General features: G+C 38.2%; 1 protein-coding gene across 1 annotated transcript in view; it reads left to right on the top strand.

The window, feature by feature from the left end:
- The window catches only part of LOC140235218 (sushi, von Willebrand factor type A, EGF and pentraxin domain-containing protein 1-like), a 53,610-nt gene that overhangs the window by 9,419 nt on the left and 20,891 nt on the right, over window positions 1–23,300 (top strand). Inside the window, exons 7-9 of the mRNA XM_072315250.1 lie at window positions 1,354–1,548; window positions 20,776–21,018; window positions 22,111–22,356. Coding sequence (XP_072171351.1) covers window positions 1,354–1,548; window positions 20,776–21,018; window positions 22,111–22,356 — 684 coding nt within the window. The remainder of the gene's footprint in view (window positions 1–1,353; window positions 1,549–20,775; window positions 21,019–22,110; window positions 22,357–23,300) is intronic.

Here is a 23,300-nt window from a genome sequence, read left to right as displayed (position 1 = left end):
CTGAAAGATGTTATGGAGCTTGAGTCTTTCAGCTCACGAGGAATAAGTGAATTCAGCATGAGCGAAAGCTCGTTCCACCCCCCCCCCCCAAGATTTCCTAGAAAACGGAATATGGAAAAGACCTGAAGTTGAGGATCGAAGAGTTCGTGAAGGTTGGTATTGACGAAACAAATAAACATTGTAATCAGGAGCTGTTCCCTCAATAACGTGATAAACCAAAAGAAGTATCTTAAACCGAATACGCTCCTATACAGGCAACCAATGAAGACTCTTCAGGATAGGGGTGATATGACTGCGTTCACTTGACAAAGAAACAATACGTGCAGGGGAGAAATAGGTGTTAAGCCATCTTTGGCAATATATTAGTTACAGTGTTCTAATTCTCTCCTTGTTCTTTCCTTTGAATATGAATTTTACTCATAGAAAGAAGTGCAGATCATACAGGCCTATCAATTTAAAGCTTAAAGTCTATCCAAATCTGGCAAGTAAACAAACAACAAACAAACAAAACCGCATATACTTTCCCCGACATTAAATGGCTTCAGTGATGACGGATGACATTAGATATAACGATGAACATTTTGTGTTTGTCTTTCAGCTGAATGAGCCAAAAAAGAAAACTTACCAGTTGGTTTTCTTGTAAGACCACAATAACCGCTGTTAGATGTTATAGTCCATGGGCCATGCCAGATATTGGTACCACCTGAGGTGGCAAAATCTTTTTGGTGTCATATCTTGTTATTACAGCGTTATTCCGCACATTTCCTAGGCATACGTTCACATTTTGGAGCAAAATTTGACAACTTTTGCAGGCGTACCAGAACTTTGTTTGGGCTTTAATTAAGCATTGTCATAAGAATTGAAAACATTGATCTGTTTCTTGCTATATACTCCAAAGGTTGATGTAAGAATGCAAGATAATAGCAAGTGTTGTCACGTCTTTCTCCCTCTTTCTTTCTCTCTCTCTCTCTCTCTCTCTCTCTCTCTCTCTCTCTCTCTCTCTCTGTACCGATAACAATTACACTGTATCTACGTATACCTAGCTATACCTACCTATTTTATCTGTCTACATGTCTATCTATCTATCTATCTACCTATCCATTTATTTATCTATCTGCCTATCTATCTATCTATCTATCCATCTATCTATCTATCTATCTTTCTATCTATCAATCTGTCTGTCTAGCTATGCAGTATCCAATATACCGGTCTATTCATATCCTTTATAATTATGTGTGTCTGCTAAAGTCGCTGTGGTTTGCAGGAGAAAACATAAGAAGAAGAAGAAGATTCCATTTACTCCACATTGATTTTGTACCTCTTTGTGCACATTTTCTCCTCTTTCTTATAAAGAGAAAACTTGCCAACCCCTCGAAGTGGTGTATCCGATGCTCGTGGCTCCAGCGCTTTGCCAGAATATCTCCGAATACGGACAGGAGTGTACCTACGGGTGCGGGAATGGCTATAGTCTGAATAGCTCCGATGACACCAACAGGTGTACGGCAAGCGGAACCTGGTCGACCCCTTCCCCAAGAGCTGGGTGCATAGGTAGGCCACACAGAGTATAGTGCTCGCAGGGCAGCCGCCTTTGCGTAGGCCCTAGCTCCTTTCTTGACATGTAGTTGTCAGTCCTTAGTCATGAACAACTAACAAGCACAAACACAAAAACAAAAACAAAAAACAAACGAACGAACAAACAAACAACGCTGGAAGAATTTTCTTAATATGCAATCGAATCTTTCGTATAAATGCAATCGAATCATCCGTAGATGAAAAAGCAACATCAACAGACAACAAACAAGCGCACAAACAAACAAACATACAACCCCAAATTGAACTTGTGTCTTGTTTGCCAATATTGTTTGCGAGTTCACGTTTCATTTATTGTCCTCGTTAGTCAGATGTCATGTAAATTATACATAGTGTATCAATTCTCAAGTATATCTAAGTGTTTATTAATGTACATTACAGCAAAAACAAGATAACCATCTCATTAGTCACTGCAACGCTCGAAACCGCCAATCTGTGGTTTTTCTTTTCTTCATAGTTATGTTTTGCCATTTTTCCCATATAGAAAATATGATGATGTAATTTGATAGAGGTCAAATGTCAATAAAAGTACGTCAGAATCTGTGACATGCCCTTCTCTTGGTAAAGTCTTATTAGGCTCTAATAAACATAACTTATAATAGACAAAAAAAAAAAAGCATGAAGTGAGCTACTTTACATAATTTAGAAAGTTTTCGAAATGAGAGCAATATTGTTCTTCCAGGGAAGCATACGCCTTTACAGTCAGACCATTAAGTTATGTTACTCCCGCACGCACTGCGCACGGGGCTGCTTCGTGCGGCTGCGTGCGGTTTCGCACGGGTGCGTGCGGCTCCGTGCCATTTCATACGGCCTCGTGCGGGTGCGTGCGCTTCTGTACGCCCCCGTGCGACCCCGTGCGACCTCGTGCGCCTCCGTGCGGCTGCGTGCCAGTCAGTGCGCCTCCGTGCGGCTGCGTGCCACCGTCGAGTGCGGACCATCTGGCACGCTACCGTGCGAGGTGTTGGCACGGTACCGTGCGTGGTGCTGGCACGCTACCGTGCGAGTCCGTGCGAATCTAGCATCCTGCTAGTCCCGACACGGGACTCTTATCTTTTTTTCACTCTCTCATACGCCCTTATTGGCGGTATACGAAGGCAGTCTAGGCAGTGGACTAGCATCCTGCGTGCGAATCCATAGGAGGCCGTGCGTGCATGCATTGTAAATAATAATATCCCCTTCGTAAGTGTGTGCTCATGACTATGTGTGCGCCTGCGTGTCCATGTCTGTGGATCCGTGCCCATGCCTGTGTGCCTGCAAGCGATCGCGAGAAGACGATACGATGTACACACTGTACAATGTTCAATGAAAGCCCTTACAAGTCTGTGCAACTGCGTATTACATGTAAACACTCATGCCTGTCCAAAAATGGACGATTTTCTACATTGCAGAGATCACTTGCAATCTTTCTAAGAATATGGAGTACCATCACCGTGTGTACATGTATCTCTCCTTGCAAAGAAATTAGAAAAATTGTGTGGTTGTGTGTCTTTATCACTCGATAACTTGAACAGTGTAGAAATAATTATGGTAATAATGACAATTAACAACAACAGAGAAAAGCTATTGTATAATTACATCAAGGGAACCATTTGTTTATGATGATGATGATGATGTTGATGATCACTCAAAAGGTAATAATGAATGTACATTGTAGATGTTCCATATTGTTACATTATCAGTATGGTGTATTAGTATTTTTACTATTTTTGCCTCTCTTTAAAACTCACACACACACACACACACACATTCTTTGTCCTTTCTGATATTCCCCCAAAGCCTTGAAATATGTGTGGCGCTCCGACAAAATGAGTCATAAGTCGCACGGCGAGTTTTCCCGTAATGAGCCGCAAATGAAGGGGAAGCAGTGCTCGGGTCGAAATTTTTTTTTATACGGATTTTGATTCCTTGATGTTTTATCTGTTTGTACAGAAAATTTCAGCGTGTAAAAATGAGTACAAGTGTCCCAAATCACAGTTTTTCTGAGACAATTTTTTCGGTTACATTTTTTTCGAACGCTCGCCTTTGCGTTGCGTTTCGCACCTATTGTTCTTGCCCGATTGAGACTCCACCTCCGTTTCTAGGGTGTATGCTAATGAGGCATTGCTCTTGACCCCATTGAAGACAAAACAAAGCATGGTGCGCGCGGCGGTCAAGCGGTGAGGGCTTTAGAATTACGCAATAATAGTGAGCTGACCAAGGCTATCGATTGCATGACCAGCGAGTTTCGTTTGATACATGCCCTCCATTTCATGAAGTGGTGATTGATGTGACGCACAAATCGCGCTGAAAAAAATAATTCCAACGAACGATCACGCAGAATTTACGATACTTTATCTATGAGCTAATACAATGATCATAATAATCGAACTTGAAACCTCTGTATGCGAGTGTGTACTTTTACAACGGTTATTAATTGGCCTCATTAATGAATTCATTCAAATAATCATAACTTTCTTTCCCTGGTATGTGCCTTGCTGTTTAAAGTTCATCTCTGGAGATATAGTAGGGCCTATAAGTTGTCAATTACATGTATTCTCGTTTTTATTAAGTCGACAATTCGTGTGATAATTCGCCAAATTTATGTAATGCATACTATTGTTTCCCTGGTTAATAAAACTTATTGCCCTATTTCTTATGATGGTTTGGGCCGCGACGGCATGGAGAGAAATCGGAAGATAAACATTATTAATGCCCAAATACAATGTAGGTCGTGTTCCCTTTTGAGAATATTCTGACTCGTGTCATCTGTGTATTTTTTTAGAGGTAGGACCTATCTGAGAAAGGGACAGAAAGCTGTGTCGCTACTCAAAAGTGTGCTTCTTCATTTTGTTTTGTTTTTTAATCAGAATGTTTGTAATGATAGCTGTTTGTCGTGTATTGCGTGTAGCTGACATGTGAGAGGTCAAGTCTGCAAAAAATTTGGCTAACAGCTTTGCGAAGTAGCAGCGCTAATTGCCCATTGAATTGCGTATTCTGAGGAATTTCAAATGAAAGAACTCGGACGACACTGTTCACGCCTTGTATCCGAGTAAACCCCGCATCAACGAAGCCTTAAACAATGAAAGGTAAACTTCCTGCTTTCAAGGGGTGGATAAAGACGCAACCAGTATTCTTTCTTCGCCATTGATAGCAGAATCAGTGACTGAATGGAGCAACAGTGTTGGAGGATCGGCATTATGTCTGCTAATTTGTAAAAGAATTTTTCAGTCCCCTTTTGTCTTCAGAACCACAGTCAGGGACGCTAAGTTACTCTGTCTCCTACAAGCTGTTGTTACTATCTTAAAACGTGAATTTTATGAAAGGTTATAAGTGATCGCGGAATCAGTTCTTCTGCGTGACACATGCAGGCTTTTATAATAGCATACCAAGCTTAAATCGTTTACCTGTATAGAAAGGGCGGGGATACACACTTATCGCAATTATCCGGATTTGAGAGTAATACACTCTACTACTTTTCTTCATCTTTCCCTCAACAAAGACCATGGTAATTCAAAACAAACAAACAAACTAACTAACTAACTAACAAACAAGCAGTTGCATTATATCAGAACGTATACAAATTTTTGTGTTTCATGTATGTATAGGTCATCTCTTGATGTATAGTACGCATTTGTTGTCGTTTTTACAGTGTTTCCTAATAAATGCCTACAGCGAAAACCCAACACAACTTTTATCAAGGAGGAAAGGGAACTTACATCTAAATATAACATAGTTTACAGAAATCAGACATGTAAATAAGGCAATCATATACATCCGCACGGCCGATTATAATCTCTTACTTTGATTATCAAACATGATCGCCGGCATTTACGTGCTTTTTTCTAATTTTTTGAACTTTGCCTCATTTTCTCTTTTTTTTTAACAACTGCTCGAAACATTTAAAAATCGTAACACAGTCTGCTAACCCACAACATGATATTCCATTTGATTCGTCACTTATTGTTGGTCGGGTGACGCCAAATGTTGGAATCTCGAGATATAATACACGGCATTTTGTTTGTTGGTTTTCGTCTCATCGCTCAAAAGAATTTTGACTACGATTACAGTGAGGTATCATCTACAAGACATAACTGATAGTTTACAGTAGTGATCATCAATTCAGTAAGGATTAGTCAAGTCATGAATTCACTTTACCCATCATGTCTTTTCGAACTACGACATTGTTTGGGTAACCGCGCCTTTTTGTTCTCATAGTTCAAACTAATTCTTGACATAATCAAAACAAATAATTTTCTTTATATAATTTCTCAAAATACTCGAAAGATGGCCTAAGTCAAAACTTTCTACAAAGATTGCATACGGCAATCTTTACTAGCCTCAACAAGTTTTCTAGAGCTATCAGTTCCCCCTATGACGATGATTTCGATTGCGTTTTGAATTTGCATCGAACTACTTTCAAAACAGCTATTACCTTTATAGTTCGATTAATAAACCAGTCTTTTGAATTCATAACCAACATTCGTAATCGTAACCATACAGTAACATAATACTGCATGTCAATAAAAGTTGGAAAATGTAAATGCTATGTCAGTAGCGCAAAATAAATGAGTACCGATTATCTTCATACATTCTAATTCCTAAATGATGTCGCTACGAAAATGACGCATGGTTTGACGACTGCTTCTAGCAAATAAAAGTAAAAAGGAATGGGATATACTTCTAATGATAGTACCACGCCGTACAATGCATTTCACTGTATTTGGTAACGTTTGGTTACGTTTCTGTGCGCTTTACGTACGGAAAATAAAAGGCAGATTGATGCTATTAACATGCTTACACACAACGCATTCAAAAATGTTTTTTGAAATACACCGTGTGCAATATAATATTTTAGTATACGTTTTGAAACTTTGAATTTGCGAGTCCTTTATAAAGTTATAAGCAGGGTTATTACATTATCAAGCAAAAATTTAAGTATTTAGGGATTAGGATTTGCGCAGACGACTAACAGTGCTATATGTAGCGATCGTTCGCAACAGAGACAATCCTCTTCAGTAGATATACAATGTAATTCTGTCTTCATGAATTGAAAGAGAAACGAAAAGAAGTCAACTTTTTAACTTCATGTAGCTTTCTCACCAATTGAACTTGATTTGATCCGCCATGCATGATATTGCTGTGTGTTCCATTAATTCTATTAAATTATTTAATCGGCGTTCTTGTTTTTTTATGCAGAATATCACAAGTAAGTTTAATTCATTGAAGTTCATAATGTTTGTACATATGGCGCGTTCGTAGTTTCGTATTTTCATTTTTATAATATATCATTTGTCCATTATCTGATTCTGACCACGAAAATATGGTGACTGTTTAAATGCGGAGCATGTACTGGAAAAATGTAATGTCTCCTGTCAGTATAGACAAACAAATTTCTAGTCTATCCCCGCTTTAAATGGAAATGAAAAAAAAAAACCAAGTTCGACTTTCAGTAGATTTCAACCGTTTTGTATAGTGCCTGATTCATGTAATGGACACAATTCTTTAGCACATAAGCAATCACACAACTTTCGGGAATAGATGTATGTCTTAATGATTGTATCTCATGGAAGAAAACTCGTCTCCTTGCCTGAATTTTAGCTTCTTCCTGTTCAAGCTTGCGTGAAAGAAATGGTTGAACATCAATCGCAATCATTAAGAGAGGCACATCCTTAAAAAATAAGCACAGGAGTACTGTTTTCTGTATGTTCCGTAGAGCTGTAAAATGCAGCTCTATGGTATGTTCACAGGTATTCTGTTGTAAACGCGGTGCGCTTAGTCTTTATTCTAGACGGCGAAGGGAATATCCAAAGCTTATGATACAGTGTATATCCTTTTATCTAAAAACAACAACAACAACCAAAAAAAAAAAAAAAAAAAAAGATTCCTCTTGAATTTTACCGTATTTTGCAATTATCTATCATTTTCCGGCAAAAACGCTAGTGTGAAAACGCTAACACCACGCCGATGTCGCTTTATTTTCATCCAACAAAAAAGGATAATGCAAAAACAATGGACCGGTACATTACAATGCATTATGATGAATAATATTGTAAATAAACAGAGTGATTTTTGTTTAAAATTGATTTATTTGTTTAGAGGGTAGTATAAAAATAGTATAGATAATCCCTTATATGAGGAACTTTAGATATGATAACGGTACATTGGTCCAGATAAAGACTAAGCGCACCGCGTGACAGCTGTGGACATCATAACCCTTTGGATATTCCCTTCGCTGCCTTGAATAAAGACTAAGCGCATCGCGTTTACAACAGAACACCTGTGGACGTACGGAAGACAGTGCTCTTCTTTTTATAGCGGTTAGTTTCGATTCAGAAGTATAGGGATATAAAAACGAGACCAAATTGGTTTAAAAAAAAATCATTTTTTATGACTAAGCTACTCATTTGGAAATGCTATCATAGCTTCATAAGCATATCTCTGCCCGACAAACAAACTGACACCAAAAAGGTTTTGCCACCTCAGGTGGTACCAACAACCCATTTTTCGGGTCTTGGCCCATGGACTATAAATTGAAGTGTGTTCATGCTACATTTGAAGGGATAGCATATAGCGAAGGGAAAACAAACCTGAATGGCCATCTTCAGGAAGCTATTTTTTGTTGGCGATTATGAATTACTTAACTATGAAATTGAAATAAAAACATACAGAAAAACGACTGCAAAATCTTTGCATAATGGGCCATTATTTATAATCTAGTTTCCATTACTTTTCTTTTATGATACATTTCCTTCGATTAGTGCTCCTTTATTCTTTCCCATTACATTTCATCACTTTCCTTTCCAGCTATCCACTTCATTCCCGCCTACAAACGTATACAGATATTTTGCCCGTATATACAATCTCAAAATATATTGCCATAACATAGATAGGCAAACCTGACCGGATGTAACATTACATTTCGATTGCTAAAGTGTGATCGGATTACCATCCATCAAAAAGAATTTAGAAGACCATCATATTTCTCTCCCCCCCCCCACCCTCTTTGATCTCTCTCCCTCTCTTTCCAGTTATCCAATTCTTTGATTGAATAATATCATTAGTGAAGATCACTTCTCGATGATGCTTTGCCTGTATTATATATATATATATATATATATATATATATATATATACAACAATATCTAATATATGTACATTCATCAAACAACATTTAGAAGACCAGCCTATTTTTCTCCCTCTCTCTTTCTCTCCCTTTCAATCTTTCTTCTCATCGCATAGATTCCAGTGTTTCGCCTGAAGACCGGAAGACCTCATAAATGTTCTATCAAATATACAAATTCCACAAAACAATAGTCTTTCCGGTTAGTGATGAGTTTTCATCATAATAATATTATAACAAATAACTTCTGTCTTATCACTATGTGAAATCTTATTTCATGTGATTCGTAATGAGCAATACTTCTTGGCAGTAGAGTTTTAAGTCAATTATAACATTGTACATACAATTGGCAGCATTTAACCCCTACTGTTGAATCACAAATGTGCTCGTTGATCTCTTTTATTTATCCCATGGAAACCTTAAGTCATATCTGTAGGCAGACATAATGGATAATTCCAGAAAGCAAACTTCTTATACAAAAAAAAAAAGAAGAAACTTCTGTGTGGATGGCAGGTACCGCAATAGCATGGATTTTTTCAGATTTAGTTATCATAAGTTGTCAAAGAAAGCAAGAAAGATGCAATGATTTATTTGAATATTGAAAATCCCATCAGGCTCTTGTCAACATTATGAAAGGGATAATTGCTGAAACAAAACCGAGAAACTAACTCAAATGAAAGATTGGTCTGCGAAACTCAACTTCGATGTTGCTTGAAGTTGTTTTTTTTTTTCCTTTCTCTCATACCTATGAATGACAGTCTGATTATGTCATTTACAGGTCGTTCAAATAATCTACTTGGCCAACAAACCAAATAGAGGATATTCTGTATAACATTCATGCAACGCGAGAGCCGATGGTTATTGCCTTTATGGGGTCCTATATATTCATCATGGTGAAACACAGCCTAACATATGCGAATGTTTTACGCAAGAATACTTTGAATAGACCAGGTGGCCAGAGTATCAGGTTACATTGTACCTCATTGAATAGACAGGATGTTGATATAAAGACATTCCTGGACGCGCTCGTAGAAAAGTCGGGGATTATGAGCATAATAGAGAAGTTCAAAGGCCGATTACAGACGGTCTCTTTTTTTCTGCACCGGTCCATAGAATGCATTTGCCTTCGTAGAAATAGTCAAGGCGCTAATTCCTGTAAGAGGCTTAATTAAGGAGTTCGTTCAACCCACCCCGCAGAAAAGGTTTGACCAGACAAGGTGGTAGATGGGACCTCAATGAACATCCCCAGGTAGTATGTGGTTCCAAATAATTATTGTGGTGTCAGTAGAATTTTACTGGCCACTTTTCATCATGATTTGTTGGAACAAACGTAAAAGAGTCTGCACACGCCAAGACTATTACACGCACCACTAGCACTGCTACAGGCGCCAGTGCCAATGCTGCGTGTAGTAGTCTCAGCGTGCATATACTTTTTCTTCGATAAACAAGGGTTTTGCCTGCAAACTAACTTTTCACGCCAAGCTGGGTTCGGTGTATTGTAGTTTCTAGCTGTTTTTATTTCGTCTTTATTTCAAGAGTTCAAGCAAGCCGAGTGAGAGCGCATACCCGGTGATTGTGACGACCGAATCGCAATCACTGGGTGTGTGCTCTCATTCCACTTAGCGCAATATATACAGCGGGCTTCTGCATAATACACAAGCTGCAACTCAGAGAAATAAAGACGAAAAAACGGCTGGAAATTAAGACTAGGGTCGGTAAACGCTTGTCGCTATTTGGGGCACTGAAAACGACAAACTCACACAGTTTTTACATTTATTTAATGAAGAATTCATCAACACTGCATAAAACTTTATATGTACATGTTGCTAGAGATGTCATCCATACAGTGGGATTCATTGTAAGTATAATATTGTGCATGGTTACCATGGTAACCGGATGCCTAAAGGTGACTGGTAACCCCCAAATGCCTCCTGCTGCTGCAAACATTGTTTTTTTTTTAAATCTTATAGATGCAATAAAAAAAAACAATTTTTTTTTATTGACTTTCGTTAAAAAAGTTTTCCCTGTTGCCATGGCAACAAGTATTATCCAATCAGAATTTAGTTGTCAGTAACTCAAAAACTAAAGCCCATAATTTCAAAAAGCTCAATAAGCATGTCCTTCTGCATAAAGTGTACGACATCAGGTATTATGTGAAGAATATTTTGAAGCATTCTCAAGTTACAGCAAAATTTGTAAGCAAAGGCATAATAAACAGCCATTGAAAGAAAGATATCATTTTCAAATAGTAAAATGCATGAAAAAGTAGCATCCGTCGTACTTTCAACACAAATTTGACTTCAAAGCATAGGCAAATGTATATAGTTTTTAATAATGTATGGACACAAATTTCCCTTAAAAATAAGATGAATACAGAAAGCAAAGCCAATATTCTATAGTAGCTCTTTCGAGTATTTACAGAGCGATGGTTATTCAAAACAATCCTGGAAAAGAGCAGAGGAAAGCAATTGATTGTTTATGTTCTTAACGGAAGTTTATTCAAGAATACCGATAAATTCCTTTCTAAAGAAGGAGTATACACGTGCGATGGATTAGCCATCAAAGAATTAAGCGTACCTTTGTGTTCGTTAGCTATTGTAAAAAAAATAAATAAAAAAAAAAAAAAAAAATATATATATATATATATATATATATATATATATATATATATAGAATGAAATGAAATATCATGATATGTAAATTTTATTCAAAGCGTGCAGTAATGAATTAATGCTGAGGAGAGAATGAGGGAAAAATCTTGGGCGTCTTTTTCCTTTTTATCCAGACTAATTTTACAGTGTAGAGCTCATCTACAATGAATGATGTGCACGAAAGGCAAAAGAAACAAACCTGTCTAAATTCCAGATATTTTTGGGAGTTACCAATCACCTGTAGGCATCCGGTTACCATGGTAACCATGCACAATTTCATACCTTACAATGTATCCCATTGTATTGCTGACATCTCTAGCAACATGCACATATATAGTTTGAAGGCGTTTCGATGAATCCTTCATGAAATAAATGCAAAAACTGTGATAATTTTGTCATTTTCAGTGCCCCAATAGCAACAAGCGTTACCGACCCTAGTCTTAATTTCTAGCTGTTTTTATTTCGCCTTTATTTCTCTGAGTTACAGCCTGTGTATTGTGCAGAAGCCCGCTGTATTGCGCTAAGCCGAGTGAGGGTGCGTGCTCAATGATTGCCACAAAAATCGGTTCGGGCGTCACAATCGCTGGGTATGCACTCTCACTTGGCTTGCTTCAACTTGGAGAAATAAAGACGAAATAAAAACGTCTGGAAACTACACTACACCGACCCCAGCTTAGCGTGAAAAGTTAGTTTGCAGGCAAAAACCGATGTTTGTCGCGGAAAAAGTCTTTGTACGCTAAGACTATAACAGGCACCACTGGCATTGGCGCCTGTAGCAGTGCTAGTGGTACGTGTATTAGTCTTACTGTGCGCAGACGCTTCCTCAAAGAATATGGTCATGTCGCAACTAAAATGGCCTGTAAAATTTCATTGATACCACAATTTGATATCACATACTACCTAGGGGTGTTCCAGAGGGTCCAACCGACCACCCCATGCAGTCAAACCTTTTCTGCGGGGTGGGTTGAACGAAGTCAGTTTTTCTGGGTCGCTGCGCCTGGACTAAAAGCGCTCCAAATTTGTGAAAAGTGATTCAGTTTTGTGAGAGATGGACCTGTGATAACCCATCGCTTCAATTGAACACTTTGTTTAGGAGCAAGGTATTTTGGGCAATAAAAGCATGAAATGTTCTTGTCTTATCTCATGTGTATCGATGAAATCAAATGTTTTCATGCTGCTATTGAAGTGGTTTATTCACTTATCGTGCCAGCGTAACATAATTATATGTAGAGCTTACACATTGTCGTAAGCAGGAGATAAAAAAAAAACAAACATCGTCGCTGCAGGATAGGTCGGTATATTAACAGTTTTCGTCTCGATAGGTTTGTAATCTTGGCAAAATATATATACATATACATAGATTAAGAAATATAAACATACATTATATATATATATATATATATATATATATATATATATATATATATATATACATATATATATACATACATAAATATATATAGATATTGGTAGAATCGTTTCTTTATTCAAGAAAATGTTTTACATTACACCACCGGTCTAGTTATCCCAAGGTTTCTTTGAAAATGCTGCAAGCATCAAAATATCAAACATCGTAATTTTTATATACAATTTCCCGTGAATGCTAAGCGTATGAGAGAAAGAGATAGAAAAGAACAAAAAACTTCTGCCATATGTCTTGTTTCTCGCTTTATTGCAGCGTATGTCATTGTCGAAGTATAAATGCTATGATAAATGTTGGTAACAACCACATGAGAACTTGCACATTCGATTCCCAACAACCATTAAATCATTGGGGTCCGTAAAAAAAAAGGTTACATAATACATACGAAGCACCTCATTATAATGTATTCGATGGACCGGTGCAGAAAAAACTGGCTGTCTGTAATCGGCCTTTGAACATCTCTATTATGCTCATAATCCCCGACTTTTCAGATGGCGGCTACGAGCGCGTCCAGGGATGTTTTTGTATCAACATTCTGACTATTCATGGAGGTACAATGTAACCTGATACTCTGGCCACCTGGTCTATTCAAAGTATTCTTGCGTAATACACGCGCGTAATTATGTTAGGCTGTGTTTCACCATGATGAATATATAGGACCCCATAGTAGCAATATCGGCTCTTGCGTTGTATGAATGCTATACAGGGATCCTCCATTTGGTTCGTTGGTCAAGTATATAGATTCTTTTAACGATCTTATAAGCAGGCTGTCATTCATAAGTACGACAGAAAAACAAACAACAACTTCAAGCAACATCGAAGTTGAGTTTCGCGAACTAATCTTCCATTTGAGTTGGTTTCTCGGTTTTGTTTCAACAATTTTTATAATGTTGACAAAAGCCTGATGGGATGTTCAATATTCAATTAAATCATTGCACCTTTCTCGCAATCTTTGACAACTAATGATGACTAAACCTGTGAAATCCACGATTTATTTATTTATTTATCTATTTTTTTTTTTTTTTTTTTTTGTATAGAGACGTTTTCTTTTTGAATTTATCTATCATGACTGCCTCCAGATTTCGACCATGATTATATGACTTAGGTTTCCATGGGATCAATAAAGGAGATCAACGAGCGCATTTGTAGGTTTCCTGTCGGGTTTAATGTTGCAAAGTTTATGTGCAATCACGATTCACTTACAACCCTATATACACCGTAATGTCGGGATGAGATATTGTTCACTACACATCAAGTGAGATTAAATCTTACACAGTGATTATCACTGTGTAATATATCATATCACTGTGATATGATATATATGATAAAAGTCATCAGCAAACGGGATAGATTATTGTTTTGTCTATGTGTGTGTGTGTGTGTGTGTGCGTGTGTGTGTGTGTGTGAGAGAGAGAGAGACATGAGAAAGGGTGGAGAATATATATATATATATATATATATATATATATATATATATAATTATATATTCACTTACAACTATATGATCTTATAAAACACATGTTCAAGTCAGTTGACGGAACATTAAAGCTCTTCCGGTCTGCATATGAAACATCGGAGTCTATGCGATAAGAAGAAAGATTGAGAGATAGAGAGAGAAAAATAAAATAGACTGGTCTTCTAAATTTTGTTCGATGAATGGTAATCTTAACACACTTTTGCAAACGAAATGAAATATTATACACGGTTAGGTTTGCCTATAATCTGTGTTATGGTGATATCTTATTAGATTATACATAATAATACGGGCAAAGTATCTTGGATAAGTGATCGCCACCATCGATGAGGATATTCAATCTAGACGACTAATTGAAGATGATGAGAATAAAGAAGACATAGTGGATAGCTGGAAAGGAAAGTAATGTGATGCAATGAGATAAAAATGAAGGAGCACGAATCGAGGCAAATGTATTACAAAGGAAGAGAAAATGGCATATTCGAGTGTTCAAAATGGTTTAACATTATGCGAAGATTTCATAGTCATTTTTTTTTCTGTGTGTGTGTGTGTACGTTTGTCTTCTAATTTTACAGTTATGTAATTCAAACTCGTCGACAAAATAAAATAAAAAAAAAGATAGCGCCATGAATATGTTCATAATTCAATGTCAGTTTCCTCTCACTATATCCTATCACTTCAAAAAAACGTATTCAAATTAGAATGCCCGTAGACAATTCAAATTCGTCTCCATGTGAGAGAGCGTCTTTTCAAACAGGGTCGCAGGTGACCATTCCCGAATTCGACGCAGAAGTTAATTCAATTTAGCAACAACAAAAAAAGGCTGGCCATCGCGTATACTCCAGCAGCTGTAGAAGAAGCCGACATGATCATAGCAGTATGACAAGCACAAGCCACACAGGCTTGAAGGCCTAAAATTATTACATCACTTGAGAAAATAAGGAAAAGGCAATATCTTTGTTGAAATAAACAACATTTCTCCTGGCATTCTTCAATCTCTCATAACAGACGTTTAATTTTGCTGAATTGTTCTTCTCTTATGTCATGAGTGTAAAACAATATTTGTTTAATTGTTTATACAGTACCAGTCATCCCCCGATAAAAGACAAGAAAGAAATGAAGAACTAATCTCATTCAATAAGCATAATGTATAAAGGAAATGAGCATTTGCTGCAATCGTTTATGAATATGAAAATGCTGCAATGTGCATGAGTGCGCGAAGTCTAATGGAATGAAAAAATGTAGTCCTACCTAAATGCATATATATATATATATATATATATCGTGATGCGCTCCGTCGGAATGAGTCAAAAGTCGCAAAAAATGAGATCGTAGTTATGCCTATTATGTGAATTCTACAGACACTAAGCTTTACACTGATATGTAATACAACTCATTTGGACATCCTTATGGATCATAGAAACGAATATTATCTACGCTTATGATGTCAGTCCATTTTCTAAATAACGGAGAAAATCGCTCTTAAAGTTCGGGCTATGTTCAAGCTAACAACCTGTTTCTTTCACTATAGACGAAACAATACAACAGTCCTGCTTAGCGACGGCGTTTACGCTCAATCGCACGCACTACCGTATACGGCATAGCTTGGATGTGTAAGATAATGACCCAATCGCAGGACAGGTCTATCATTAACTATTCTAACCAATACGGCAGCCCGAATGTAAACTGAAGTGCGTTTGTGTCCGTGCCGCTGCCGCCGCATGAATGAGTCGGTAAGCGTTGTGTCCGCTGCGGTGACTTAGTTGCCGCAAGTTTTTAACTCACAAACAATAGGAAACAGTAGAAAGAAAGAAAGAAAGGCACGCAATGCGTATTACAACAAGCGTCTTTTAGCGAGGGCCTTGATCGCTTCCATTCTCCTCCCATATTGTTGTCAATGGAAACTAAAGGAGATGCGTTTAGCAAGTACCAATACCTATAGTCCATGGGCCAAGACCCGAACAATGGGTTGTTGGTACCACTCGAGGTGGCAAAACCTTTTTGGTGTCATTTTGTTTGTCGGACATAGATACGCTTATCAACCTATGATAGCATTTCCAAATGAGTAGCTTAGTCATAATAAATGAATTTTTAACCAATTTGGTTTCGTTTTTATATCCCTATACTTCTGAATCGAAAGTAACCGCTATACAAAGAAGAGCACTGCCTTCTGTATGTCCACAGGTGTTCTGTTGTAAACGCGATGCGCTTAGTCTTTATTCAAGGCAGCGAAGGGAATATCCAAAGGGTTATGATGTCCACAGCTGTCACGCGGTGCAATGCGCTTAGTCTTTATCTAGAACAATGTACCGTTATCATATCTAAAGTTCCTAATAAAAGGGATTATCTATACTGTTTTTATACCACCCTCTCAACAAATACATCAATTATAAACAAAAATCACTCTGTTCATTTACAACATTATCAATTATAATGTATTGTAGTGTACCGGTACATTGTTTTTGCATAATATTTCATTGTTTGAATGGAAATAAAGCGACATTGGCATGGTATTAGCGTTTTCACCGTAGCGTTTTCAGCGGAAAATGATAAATAATTGCTTTGTTGTTGTTGTTGTTTTTAGATAAAGGGATATACACTGTTTTATAAGCTCTGGATATTCCCTTCGCCGTCTTGAATATTAAACTAAGCGCCGTGGATATCATAACCCTTGGATATTCCCTTCGCTGCCTTGAGTAAAGACTAAGCGCACCGCGTTTACAACAGAACACCTGTGAACATACAGAAGACAGTACTCTTCTTTGTATAGCGGTTGGTCTCGATTCAGAAGTAGAGGGATATAACAACGAGACCAAATTGGTTTAAAATTAATTTACTATGACTAAGCTACTCATTTGGAAATGCTATCATAGCTTGATAGGCATATCTATGCCCGACAAACAAAATGACACCAAAAAGGTATTGCCACCTCAGATGGTACCAATATCTGGCCTGGCCCATGGACTACTAGAGTGAATAGAACCTGAGAACCCATTGTAGGCGGGGATTCAAAAGACAGCATCAATTGAGGAAGTTAATGAAGTTAATTAACGATAGTCGTCATTTCAGATCGTGTTCTTTGCGTGTACTAAAAACCCTCTAATAATGCACATGGTCGTAATGTTGCAGAGCATCAACGACTGCTTTCGTGCCTGCTCTGCTGCAGCTGTATACAGCCGTAACATTCTGAATTCCCGCCATATTAGGCACATTTCCCTTATAGGCGTTGCGTCCACATTATCTTTTATCGCGCTTGCCAAAGCTGCACATAATTTATACTATACGTATCAGAAGCAAATGTTGATGTATAGGCCTAACAGCTTCATGTTGTTGTTTTTTTATAATTATGATTGTATCATATTAATTTAAAATTATAGTGCTTCTTATTCTCGGTCACTTTTATGATACCATAGCATATAAAGAACCATTAACTTGTAGCTTAAACCTATTTTTATTTTTGTTTATTTTTTTTTTTTTTTTTTACAGAACACCACATTTACAGTTGCAATCTTTCTGCATTTGAGAAGTTGAGTATAGACCGATAGTCATATTCATTATTATATTCGGAATTAATGCTTCAAAGGCCGTCGTCGTATCGTTTTGCATTCACAAATCTTATACTGAATTAGTGATTGCTTGATTACTTTCGGGTAGAGGAACCACGGGAAAAGGAACGCATTTATCTGTTTATTTTTTTTTTCTTAAAAGCTAATAGCGAACCATATGAATTGTGTGATCTATGAACCTTCAGAATAATCAATAACCCCCCCCCCCCCAACAAAAGGAAGCATTTCGTAGTGCGTCTCAGTACTCCTGTGTTTGTTTTTAAGGATGTGGCTTCTCTTTATGATTGCGGTTGATGTTCAACTATTTCTTTCCCGCAAGCCCGGGGATAGACGACTAGAAATTAGTTTGTCTATACTGGTGGGAGACACTAGTGTTCCAGTACATACTCCGCATTTAAACAGTTGTCATATTTTCGTAGTCATAATCAGATAATGGACACGTGATATATTATAAAAATGAAAATACAAAACAACGAACACGTCATATGTACAAACATTATTAGCTTCAATGAATTATACTTACCTGAAATATTCTGCATAAAAAAAAAAAAAACACGCGTGCCAATTAAACAATATCAAATTAAACAATATCATAGAATTAATAGAACACACAGCGATATCATGCACGGCAGATCAAATCAAGTTCAGTTGGTGAGAAAGCTCATTGAAGTTATAAAGTTGACTTATTTACGTTTTCCTTTCTATTTATGAAAACAGAATTATATTGTATACCTATTGAAGCGGATTGTCTCTGTTGCAAACTATTGCCAAAGATAGCATTGTTAATCTTCTGAGCAAATCCGAATCCTTAAAGTACTGTAATTTTTGCTTGAATTGATAATGTAATAACCCATATGACTTTATAAAGGACTCGCAAATTTAAAGTTTCAAACCGAATACTAAAACATTACATTGTACACGGTCTATTTCAAAAAATCATTTGAATGCGTTGTGTTAGCATTTAATAACATCAATCTGCCTTTTATTTTCCGTACGTAAAGCGCACAAAAACGTAACCGACATTACCAAATACAGTGGAATGCCTTGCACGGCGTGATATTATCATTAGAAGTATATCCCATTCCTTTTACTTTTCTTTGCTTGAAGCAGTAGTCAAACCATGTGTCATTTTCGAAGCGACATCACTTGGGAATTAGAATGTATGAAGATGATCGTTACTCGTGTATTTCGCGCTATTATTATAGCATTTGCATTTTCCAACTGTTATTGACAGTATTTTGTTACTGTATGCTTACGATTACGAATGTCGGTTATCAATTCAAAAGACTAGTTCATCAATCGAACTATAAAGGTAATAGTTGTGTTGAAAGTAGTTCGGTACAAGTTCAAAACGCGATCGAAGTCATCGTCACAGGGTGAACTAATAGCTCTCTAAAAAAACTTGTTTAGGCCGTAAAGATTGGCGTATGCAATCTTTGTAGAAAGTTTTGACTGAGGCCATCTTTTGAGTATTTTGAGAAATTATATGAAGATTTTTTTTTTAATTATGTAAAGAATTAGTTTGATTTTGACTATGAGAATAAAAAGGCGCGGTTACCTCAATCATGTCGTAGTTCGATTAGGCATGATGGGTAAAGTGAATTCATGACTTGTTGAGAGAGAGGCCAAGCAAGAGGCAATAGGCTACTTGTACATAATGCCCACCGACAGACACAAACACAGATTATCACAGCTAGTAGACGCTTATAATTGACCATGTCAGTTACGCTGGGGTCGCTCATAACACACAAAGGGCCTCCATGGAACACGTCAATTTCTATATGTGGGACAGTACAATATTTTCGCGATTTCGTGCCGAGTAAAGGAATGATATCCTTATGATTTCAGCTGGCGCTCGCTGCTGACCCATCTAATCATCACGTTACACCTTAGGTATCATCCTATAGCTGGATAATAATTTTCCTTTTACATGGTATGCGTTCGTTAGTGCCCTACAATGAAAAAGAAGACTCTTAGGGGAATTTTAGACGAGTATGTGAACCCATTATTTCCGGGACATCGGTAATGAATTAGCCATGCACGAAGTCGATGACCTTTCATGTCTCTTGGAAAATTTAAACAATATTGCATTCAGGTTTTAACCTTAACCTGTCAAATAAAATAAAAAAAATCATGTGAAAACGTAATTCAGTGATCATGATCTGCGGGGTCAACTCGAGGTCACCCGTGCGAGAACTTGGATATTCTAGACGGGGTTTTTCGGCTTGCCGACTGACTGGCAATAAGCAAGCAAGGGTTTGAAGCTCCTTGGCGCAAGTAACAAGCCTTTCGTATTGTCGGGAATCGTCTCATTTCACGCTTGCGCTGAAACTGTCGGCCGGGGAATGGCGCATGGACTCGCACGCGGTACACCTGATACACACGTACCGTGTAAGCACTGCGGGAACCAGGGAGGTGAGAGGGATCATGCGGGAACCAAGCACTGGCGGCACGGGGCCGTGCGAAATCGCACCCAAAAGCCGCACTGGTCCGTGCGCCCGACCCGCACGGGACCGTGCGCCAGACCCGCACGGGTCCGTGCGACAGCGTGCGAGGGAGTATGGATCCGCACGCAGGCGTGCGGATCTGCACGGGGGCGTGCAGATCCGCACGGAGGTGCACGACTACGCACGGGCGCGTACAGGGGCGCACGGAGCCATACGCTCCCGTGCGAGATCGCACGAACCTGCACGCAGCCGCACGAAGCGACCCCGTGCGCAGTGCGTGCGGGAGTAACATAACATAATGGTCTGACTGTATATACAGAATCTTCAGTTGCTAAAGGGTCATAAGGTCACTGCACCCCTTCTTCGATCAAAGGGACTGGTGAAAACCGTTTCATCTCATTGAATCCGTCAAACTGTTTCAACAGTTCCATCTGTTTTGCTCTTTCTCTCCCTCCTTCCACTAAAAATCTAGCATGTAACTTTCCAAGTTAATTAATGCGAGTGATTTTGCCTCGATTTCCGTAGATACCGAACCACCTAGCATAACGTGTCCTGAAGATATTACCGGCACTACTGACATGCACTTACCAACTCGACTTGTAAACTGGACTGATCCAGCGGCCTCTGATAACAGTGGAGCGCCTCCAACGTTAACAGCGAGCCACGAGGCACCCCAAGACTTTCCCATTGGGGTGACCGTTGTCACGTACAATGCGACTGACATGGCAGGGGAGACGAGCCAGTGCTCCTTCACAGTTTATATTACAGGTTTGAGCTCGAGCGATTGATGCGTAGAAGTATATCATGACAATAGTATTATGCCATAAAGACTATAAGGACATAAGAAGAAAATTAAAATTGCTGAAATAGGTGCCAAGTCTAATTCATAACGGAAGACGCCGTAAGAAGTCGCCACTTTTTAGTTTTAGCAGTAGATTACCTTTTAATGCGATGCCTTGTGGTTGCAATCGTTTGACCAAAATTCAGTTTCTAATTTGACATGAAATTTGAGTGATATCAGGTCGTGTCTCACATTCAATTCTCTGTTGGGTTGTGCACTGCCATCTTCACAGAAGGTGGTTAAAGGGGATGGCTAGTAAGTGATCAGTGGGCATCAGTGGGAATGCTGAGGGATGATTGTTCCAATCCTTGTGGGATTCATTTAAGAGTACATTATATGTCTATTGTTGTGTGAAATACTTCAGAATGGTCTTATATTCAAGTAATGTGCAGTTTAATGTTTCCAGGTAAGCATGCCTGTACAGTGACGGGGCGATCATTAACAGGCCGTGAACGATCGCCCCGTCACTGTACAGGCATACTAACCTGGAATCATTAGGAAACATTAAACAACAGTAGATATATAATGTACTCTTAAATGAATCCCACAAGGACTGGAACAACCATCCCTTAGCATTCCCACTGATTCCCACTGATCGGTTACTAGCCATCCCCTTTAACCCACCTTGGACCAACATTTTTTTTTTTTTTTTTTTTTTTTTACGTTTTGGAATTTCACCTGAATTGTCATATTTATATAAGTACACTGCACTAGCAAGTTATTTGAGATAACCCCATGAAACGCTTCTATTATGTTTCTACTGTTCTGTTGTTACATGTCCCATGATAAAAGAGTATTATGGAAATATCGACAGGGAAACTACTCCTGCTTTCTCCTTGCCCAGTACATAGTGAATATTATGTATTGATTGTATGTGATAGTTCTGATTGTAACTGACAAACTTGCAATCAATTGTACCTCTATGAAGGATCTACGAGTAGGTTACGGATAATGGCTCTAAGCGGTCCTGTAAAATGTATAAAAACATCACCTCTGACTGTGCATGTATTTAATCCTAGACGAAGAAAGGCCTAGGGTAAGACGATGCCCCACTGACATCACAGTAAATACGTCTTCGACGCACGCCAACGTCACCTGGGATGAACCGGAATTTGTCGACAACGCCGGAAATGATACAATCGTTATCGACAAATACAATGCAACACCTGGGTCGCCATTTCCGCTGGGTGACACAAACGTCGTTTATACAGCTACAGACCCGTCTGCAAACAACAACACTTGTGAATTCACGATAACAGTAACACGTGAGTGTTTGTTGAGTGAAATGAGATTAGTTGAAATAAGATAATATCAGGTGGCTGTTGAAAACAAAGCGAAGTGAGTAAAATGCTTATAATCAAGACCCGTCTGCAAACAACAACACTTGTGAATTCACGATAACAGTAACACGTGAGTGTTTGTTGAGTGAAATGAGAGCTGTGATTAGTTGCAATAAGATTTGGGTTTTCCCGCCCAATTTCATGACATTTGCATTCGAATTACTAGCAAGGCGTTCAAATTCAAGCAATTTTGGTCACTGCTCTACTCTCACGGTTCATTTTAATTCTTTGAATATTCAATTTCATTTCATGTCATTCCTTTTAGATTTGATTTCATTCAATTTAGAGAGAAATTTATTCAATTTAACGTCTCAAAGTTGGCATCGATTTCGCGCCAGCTGGATAGACGTTCAAATTCACGCCAAATACCAGTTTCATTTTTTTTTTTTTTTTTTTTTTTTTTAAGAACACAACTTCGCATTTTCAACGTTTGAATTCAATCAACATACAAAACTTACGGGCCTTTTTTTTTTTCACTGTCATATATATTGGATGACACAATCTCATTTTCATTTCAAAGTCTCATTTAATCATCTTAATTGTACTGTATGCATTTCTTTCCCATCGACCTCTCTTTCATTTTCAATTCATCCCTAACATTATGGATATAACATTTAGGAAATAACCATATCCCAGAATATCTTAGGCATGTTAGAGGTCCTATGTACGTCAAAATCCTTATTGAGCCATTTTGATTCCATTCATTAGTTCCCCGTGTCCATCTGGAAGTTGCCGCAATCGGATCAGCTGTAGATAGACCTATTTCACCAAAGGGTTATATCGTCAGTTTTGCTGGTTGTCAAGGCCATGCTTCCATCCACTAATTCTGTCTGTATTCGAGATGTTCACGCATACTCTGTAATGTAACA

This window comes from Diadema setosum, chromosome 11, assembly GCF_964275005.1.
Source record: "Diadema setosum chromosome 11, eeDiaSeto1, whole genome shotgun sequence".
Lineage (NCBI taxonomy): Eukaryota > Metazoa > Echinodermata > Echinoidea > Diadematoida > Diadematidae > Diadema > Diadema setosum.
This window is presented reverse-complemented; position numbering and strand designations above follow the sequence as displayed.